The 8,485-nt window shown below is 39.1% G+C and overlaps 1 protein-coding gene across 5 annotated transcripts in view; it reads left to right on the top strand.

Annotated features, from left to right (window-relative positions):
- Positions 1–5,868, top strand: part of bbs9 (Bardet-Biedl syndrome 9) — a 175,927-nt gene extending 170,059 nt beyond the window's left edge. For all 5 annotated transcript variants that reach the window (XM_085176809.1, XM_085176811.1, XM_085176813.1 and 2 more), the window contains one exon: positions 3,248–5,868. In XM_085176809.1, coding sequence (XP_085032935.1) covers positions 3,248–3,576 — 329 coding nt within the window. In that variant the 3' untranslated portion in view covers positions 3,577–5,868. The remainder of the gene's footprint in view (positions 1–3,247) is intronic.
- Positions 5,869–8,485: the final 2,617 nt, after the last annotated feature.

Below are 8,485 nucleotides of genomic sequence, written 5' to 3'. Positions count from 1 at the left end.
CGTTTTTAGTCAAACTTCAGGCCTCAGCATGATTTAAATGCTGTGGCAGGACACTTAGGGAGATTTGCATAAATTAATATCTGCAGACCTCAATCAAATGAAGCAGTGTTATAAAAAAGGTCCAAAATCTCACCATGATGTAAGAGATTGATAAAGTCGTACACAAATGACTTTTTTCCAATTACTGCTGCAAAAGGTGGTTCTACAAGCTCCTGGCTTTCATATACAAGCACAGATATGCTTTGCTTAAATGATGGGAAATTTGTCATATGCATCTAACGTTTCGTGAATAACTTCTTGTTCATTAAAAACATTAAAATGAAAATGCTAAAAAATCATTTAAAGGTCAGTTTCAGTCTTGCCGTCTGCAGAGAGTCTCTATTCACATGAAATGATCTCTCAGACCCAAAAATGTGCACATAAGAGATACAGATGCACATGTGCAACACAAGCACAGACTGGAATCTGTTGGCTCAGCTGCTGAGGAGTGATGTGGAGGAAAGTGTGTTTGCAATGCTAGCCAGATAGTTACCATCCAGTTGGGATTAGGTGGTCACTACAGGATTACTCCCATCAGAGACCCCAATACTGTTGATGCACATGAAAATCATTGATTAGCACATACTGTTTTTGGCGTAGCACACCAGCAAAAACACAGATGTGCACATGTTTTCTGCTATTTTCACATGCATGTGCTTTCTTTCTGGTCTTTATTTCTTTATAGCTGCAGTTCTTAGATAGAGACACACCCTCACCCAACATTTCTTTCATGTTGAACTATAAAACTTCTGAGGTCACTGAGCGAGGCGGAGGGGGAAAATTTGCATGCCAAAGTGGAAATTTGCTCTTTTGCAGAACAGTTTGCGGTCAGCTTTCTCTCTGTTTGTGCTTCCAAATTATTTGTTCTCACTTGTTCTGTAGAAGCCGATAGATTTTGTGCATGTTAGAGCGTGAAGTGGATCGGCACAGTTAAGGGGTTTTGTGGGTTTTTTGGATCTAATTAGACCTGGTTGGGTGGGTGTACTTAGAAACACTAGCAGCTTAATCAACCGTCTCACCCATTAAACAGTTCAACTGAAACTCAAACAATGGAGCTGCAGACCATAACGTCTAATGTCTTATCATCCACGTGTGTTTTCAATTTTCTTGCCTGTGTGAGCAGATTTAGCAATTAAAGGAAATTAGGGGCAAAAATGCCCCTTTTGACTAATATACAAAACAACATACTTAAGATATGAAAAAGACACTAAACTACCGATTCTAGTCAATAAGAGATTTAAGGTATTTTAGCCAAAGTCAGTTCTTTTTTTATTACATTAATTTGTTCTTAGCACACACCGAAAGCCCAGTGCGTGATATAATGGATTAATTTAGATGTAAAGTGTGACTTTATAAAAAGATATAGTAAAAACTTTTCAGCTATTTGCAGCACACTTAGATCAGACACCCACACACATACTACCAGAGTCTCTCTTTCTTAAGCCCTAGACGATGGACTGTCTGATTAGAGCTTCTCTCTGGAGTCGGTGAACATGCGCAGTCTTTAGGGAGCAGTCTGTAGTCTCCACCACATACATGCAAAGAGAGATTCATCCACACACGTACACACTGGCAGATATTCTAAGAGGTGGCTCTTGTACTATCGCTTCCATACGCACGCACACACAGTGAGATACCAGGCTGTAGTCTCCAGTCTGAAAAACCCTCTCCATTCTCATGGAGATAAGAAGCGTGTCTCTTTGTTGGCAGACGCCCGTACCGTTATCACCTTATCAGAAAGCCAATCCAGCGAAGGCAGCGCTGCAGAGTGTGTGTGTGTGCATGTGTGTGAGTGTCTGTGTGTGCGTGGTTGCAAGGGCCCACCCTTGACTCGAGTTAAGTGGGGGTCCTTTGTCATGCAGCAGGTGCTGTTGTCAGTCAATTTGTCTTAATTTTAAAGACCCGTGGGAGTTGCAGTGTATTTGCATCACTCTGTTAAAACACAGGCTGATTGGGTAAACGTTAGTTAATCCTCATTCTTACTCCTAATGGACTTAAAATACAACCCATCTAAAGTTGTATTTTAAGAGAATCTGTGGCCCATTAACATTTTGAACAGCACCATTGTCTTTGCGTGTGTCTACATGGCTAAATCCCTTCTCCTTCTTTATTCTCTTTGCAGTTTGTAAACAACAAAACTGCATCTAGGCCACCACCTGTGGGAAAGCTGCTCCAGTCAGTCCTCTCCACAACATTGTGGTCACAGATTCACTTTATAACTTTTATTTTCATATTTTTCAGCTCCTGTTGTCAGACAGCAGAAAAGCAATTATCCTGGCACTGATCCGCTGCCACTCTGATCTCATCTTTGTTTTATAGCATTAGCATCATCAACATCAGCATAAACCCGTATTATTGTAATAGCTACACTGAGTGTTTGACTTGAACTGGTATTTAAAATGATAGATGCTGGATGTTTTTTTTTTTCACATTAATGCTCTCTAGTACCATTATGTCATTATTTTGGGGGTTCCTTATACCCACTAAAACATCAGGGGTTTTAGGATTTTTCTAACAATGTAAGTGCAACTAACTTTGTTAAATGAATAATATAAGGGCAACTAATAGTTTCACTTATATCGACATGGTTTTGCAAAATAATACAATTACTACTTTTGCTCGTCTTCTGTTTTATTTCTAATCTGTCTCATTCATTGCATTTAATAATTTAACAATCTTAAACAACTGTGCCTGCAGTTTAATTCCTCTGGCAGCAGGCCCCTTGTTAACTGCAGCCATATGGATGGATTTAGGACTGTTTTTCGATCTTAATTCAAAAGTGAGGATGGAAAGAGCTGCCTTCTTGCCTAAAATCAAGGGTTTAAACTTGCTATGATGCCAAGATTGTCCTTCATGAGTTGTGAAGTGAGAATAAATAAGTGACAATTCAATTTAGACTCAGCTTAGTTATTAATTAAGACTTTTTGGACCTAAGAGTCAAATCAAGCTTAAATTTACTATTTGTGACCTTCTGATCTTTCAGACCAAACCTCTAGCCATCTTTTTTATTACCCTTCTCTGACGCTTGGGTCACGGTGACAGCAGGCTTCTACAGCTCTTCCCAGGCTTCCCTTGTCACTCTCAACTTCGGCATCACTTTGGCTGAGACCTGAGACTGAATGTGATGAATGTAATGTTTTTGAATAAAGAGGTAGAGATATTAAATCATATGTAAGGAAATTTACATATTTTTTATTTTCTTCTGTAGAAAAAGAGAAGAAAGAGGTGTCCAAGGAACCATCAGAGGCGAGCGTAAAAGAAGAAGAGCTGATCAAGGAGACAAAAAAGGAGAAGAAGGAGTCATCCAAGGAGAAGAAGGAATCCAAAAAGGAATCAACTAAGGAGCCCAAAGAGGAGGCAAAGAAGGAGTCCAAGAAGGAATCATCTTCTTCCAAGGAGAAGAAGGAGTCATCAAAGGAGAAGAAGGAGAAGGAAAAAGATAAGGAAGGGAAGGAGGCAGGAGACAAAAAAGTGTCCAGGAGATCATCACTTAAAGTGAAAGAGAAGAAGAAGGAGCCAGAGGCTGCGGAGGGTTAATAGAAACAGTGCGATAACATAATATGCACACACATACAGAAACAAAACATGTCTAAACAGCATATACAGATGCAATATGCACATCTGGGGGCTCGTACATATAAATATACATGTGTTTATATACAGTTCACATTTAAACATATACAAAGCCATGTAATTCAATCGGACACAAATACACATTTATACTCAGTATACACAATAAATACAGTAAATCGACTCGGTGAAGGTCACATGTCTTAGCAGCAAAACAGTTTCCTCCTATTGGGATATTTACATGTTCTAGTAATAGCTGATCTCAAAAACACACACACACACTCTGCTGATCCACCACATCCAGTAGTTTTACTGTACCCATGGAGAGTGAGGAGGAAGGCAAAGTTGTCCTCCTCTCAGACATTTTGCTGACTTTCTCCTTCCGCCTCAGCAGCAACTGAACCCACAGCCCAGTACCTCCCTAATCCCCAACCACGCCCCGGCCCACGCTTACTTCTGGCTGTGACGTCGCACCCGCCTTGTCGCCCCCTCGCATGGCACCAGGCCTTGCCTGAGCCTCCCCCGTCTGTCCACTAAGAATAAACCGCCTGAGGCGTTCAGCCATCCTGCTGCTTCCGGGTAAATCAAGGCCACATCCTACATTTGGTTCCGTCGCCACCCCCTCCGACCTGGGTTTTTTTTTTTTTAAAGCCGGGATACTCAAGGACATGCGGTGGCTGATGGACACATAATTGTTGCTGCGGGGTCGAACCTGAGACTGTTTTTGTATGATGGAAACCAACAGGGTGTTTCCTGAAAAAGCGGCGTGGCAGTCCAGAGTCTACACAGCCAGTTTAATACTCCAGCCTTTTCTGCTCATCCTTAAATAGTCAGGAACATTGTGAAGGGCAGGCTGGTTTTAACAGCTGCGTACAGCAATGTTATCGCAAGATGTTTGCACCAGAGCAAGAAATGTCTTACTGCACTGTACTAAATGATGTCAAAGAGTTCGTTCATTTACAGTAGAGCAACACTGCATATTGTCTTACTTTGGGTCGTGTCTTGTCTTTGTAAAGTAGATGTGTGTGTGTGAGTGCGGAGGGGTTTCCAAAGATGTCCGACAGCACTTTTGTCTAAGCGCATAGGTCCCTTTACATTTCAGAAACATCTCTTTACTCTAAACACCACAAATGCAACCATGTTCAAACATTTTTGAAGTATCGAGTCAAAAAGTATGCATTATTTAGGCACCAGGAGAGGGAAGTTTGAAAATAATATACAATATAAATAGAGTTAGCCAGTCCTCATAAAAAGACGCAAAATAAGATAATTACAGAGGCTCTTTGGTGAGTTTATCATACTGGAACTGGCATGTACAGACTGGTGAGTTTATTGGTCAGCTTAGAATTTAAATGTCTGTACTGGCTGATCAAATTTACAGCATACTGTATGTGCAACACTGAGCTTGAAGGGTGGAGATGCGAATCTGTCTGGACAGTTGAATATAAACCAAAAAGCCGTTCACTGAGTTTTTTTCCCCAGATGAAACAATCACTACTTGTTTAAACATATAGTTGCATCCCTGGTTTAGAGATTTGTAAAACAAATATGTGATATTATATTATAATATATAATTTTGGACACACTCACTCATACAAATCCACTTAAAACAACTAAATTTAATAGCTTTGAGCTATATTTAAGTCAGAATTGAAGCTTATAGACTTCAGCCATATGATCTGTGCCAGCAGCAATCCCAGCGGCTCTGCACTCCTCTACAAGTCAACTGTAAGCATCATGTCTTTATGTTTAGTTTCAGCCCTACTGTCTGCTGGGAAATTTATATTTAGTTTAGTCATGACTGATCTGATCAAAAAATGACATAGTATGGGTGTATATCTTATTTTTGTATGTAAATATTTTAAAATGTAAACTTTGAGCAGAGGTCAAAACAGATCAGCCGAAACCAGCATCAGCTCATCCTTGTCAAGAAGGACAATTAGGTTAAGTTTGTGCTGTTATAAAGGGTTCCCAGTGGACACAAGGTACTACATGGCAATGTTTTTGAATACCTTGAATGTTTATAATGTACATTAGGTTTTGTAATTGTTGTATTAGTGGTGCAGATTTACCAAGCTCTCGTTCCGAGGTTGCTATTTGTAGCCACAGTTCATTTAAAAAAGAAAGTTTCTGTACTCCAGAATAAGTCACGACTTTGTCATTAGTCTGCAGCAGGTGCAAGATCACCAACGATGTGAATGAAATAACCCATGTTTATGAATGTTTACTAATAAAAGTAGTCAGCTGTAAGTTATCAAAGGTAGTGCTGTAATTGTGTTTGGTGAACTTTGTTTATACATGCGGTGTGATTTCCGTCTACAGTGCCCCCTCCCTATAATGCCGTTCTTTCGCGTTCTTGCTGTTTCGCGATTTTTTTTGTGTGCAATTTTGCATGCTTTTTTTTTGTTTGTTTTTTTACAGCGCATTGTGTTCTGCGTCCTCATTGGCTGTAGACCACTGTCAGTCAGTCTCCTCCATGCCATGTCTCCTGTACAGTACAGAATGCGTTCAGCTTGTCGATTTACATAAATCTGAGATCACTAGCAGTGTGACTCTGAAGTGCTGTACTGCATATTTATAAATTTTCTCCCCAACAAACACAACAATGTAGATGAAACATTTTGCACCATCAAAGGCACCTGCAGTAGCACCCAAAAGGCAGAGGAAGATGCTAACTACCTGTGATGGACCGAGCAGCGAAGGAAAACATAATTGGTTAAATCATGCAAAAAGAATCAAAATCTTGGGCCCATATAAGAGGTCACAATAACAGAACTCTACTCAAAGTTGACAACAATACTGATAACACAAACAAACTGACCTAACTTATTGAGACAAAGGGGAAACTTAAATAGTGGCTGATCAGCCCACAAAAACACAGGGATAAAACACACAAAATCTAACTAAACCTAACATAATGAACTCCAATTCCCCCCCAAGGACCCGAGTTATGGAATGAACCAATTTGCAGTCTTCCTTTAAAGCTCGCTCCGCCTCTTTTCCACTTCTTGGCTCCTCAATCAAGGGACCGGAGCAGCTGCAGATAAGGTAACTCAGAAAACAAAGATTAAATCATACATAACAGTGTAAACTAAAATGTGCGCACTTATTTTAGAATGCAGTGTTATGTGGATATGTGAATTAATTCTGAACCAAACCAGTTATTCATTGTCCTGTAAATTAATTCCTATATTTAAAGAAAGACAAATGTGAATGCAATGTTATGTATAAGCCTCTACACTAACATGGTGGATATTACCACTGTGTGGCTGTAAGTGCAGCCATCAGTGTGTGAATGCGAGAATGAATGAATAGTGGCATTGTAAAGCGCTTTGGGTGCCTTGAAAAGCGCTATATAAATCCAATCCATTATTATTATTATTATTATTATTATTATTATTATTATTATTATTATTATTATTATTATCACACTATCGCACAACAAGCTGGACTTCTGGACATGCTAAAGGAAGGTAGGAGTTCCTGTATTTTTCAGATTATAAGGCGCATTAAGCGAAACAAAACAGCCAGGTAAGTCAAACTTTACTCAACTCATTCTTCTTGCTTCCGTCACTTCCGTACCATTGATTCATTAATGTTGAATTCTCTCACAGCTGCTCCATTGCCATGTTCGGGACCTGAAAACAGGGTTTGATCTTTGGTTTCATTCTATAATACTGGACTTATTTTTCTACAAAGGTTTAAACTTTAAAAGTGTTTAAACAAGAGAGAAAAGTGTGCAAATGTTCATGCCTGTCTGAGAAAACTGTATAAAGTGTGTAGTGAGGGGTTTGACAGCCATAAAACATCTATAATAATTGTAAAAAATAAAGTTGGCTACTATCACCTATCGCGGGTTATTTTTAGAATGATAAACAAAGGACCACTGTATATTTGTCTTTGCTCTCCTTGTGCAGTAATATGGTCAAGACATGTCACTTTGAGCTGAATTCTTCTTTGCAGAAACACAACAACAGTCATTTTTCTTCCTGCAAGGAGAAGTTCTCCACTACTCTTCCTTTGGCGCTGAAGCTGTAAGTAAATCATAACTGTTAGAAATTTCCTGGATTTTAACACCAACTTTTTTCAGCTTCACAATATTTAATGACTTTTTAGTATAAAACAGCACTTTAAAAAAACAAAGAAAGTTCCCATTTCCTCAGAAAAATAATACCAGTTTCAATAGCATGTCACAGCTTTTCATCGGTCAGACATCCAACGTCATTACAAAGAAATACACTGACATGGCTTCTTCATTCAACCTTTCTTTCTTTGGTGTGGTATGGTAGACCATGTGAGATGGGTTTGTCAGTACAAAGGCTTCAAAACTGACTGTGATTCAGACTTCTGGTTCAATTAGCAGCTCATGTTCATTCTAATAATGTTGCAAACATTAGATCGTTTCCACATTTTACAAAGGCATTCAGTTAGTTTGGCACCATTTCTAAATTACCCCAGGCATCTTTTTCTGCATTCTGTATTTCTGCATATCAGATAACATACATACATAATAAGTTGTTTTATTTTAATTTAGAGATCTATAGCTATGGTGTAATTATTACCACTTTTTTATATACAGTGATGCCTAATAATAGATGGATACAATCTAAATTAAATGACAACTATCACACAGAAAACTCACATCCAATTTTTTTTATGATAGTTCTGTGAATACCCGTTATGGACCCCTTTTGCAATCAGAACTGCATTAATTCTTCATAGCATAACTTCAGTACGGTGTTGGACTCATTCCTAGGCATGGGTATCGTTTAGGTTTTATCCGATACTGGTGCCAAACCGGTACTTTTGAAACGGTGCCGGTGCTTAAACGGTGCTTAAAGAATGGAGAACACAAACTTTGTCCAAAAACCTCTCA

The sequence above is a fragment of the Neolamprologus multifasciatus genome, chromosome 11, assembly GCF_963576455.1.
Source record: "Neolamprologus multifasciatus chromosome 11, fNeoMul1.2, whole genome shotgun sequence".
Lineage (NCBI taxonomy): Eukaryota > Metazoa > Chordata > Actinopteri > Cichliformes > Cichlidae > Neolamprologus > Neolamprologus multifasciatus.
This window is presented reverse-complemented; position numbering and strand designations above follow the sequence as displayed.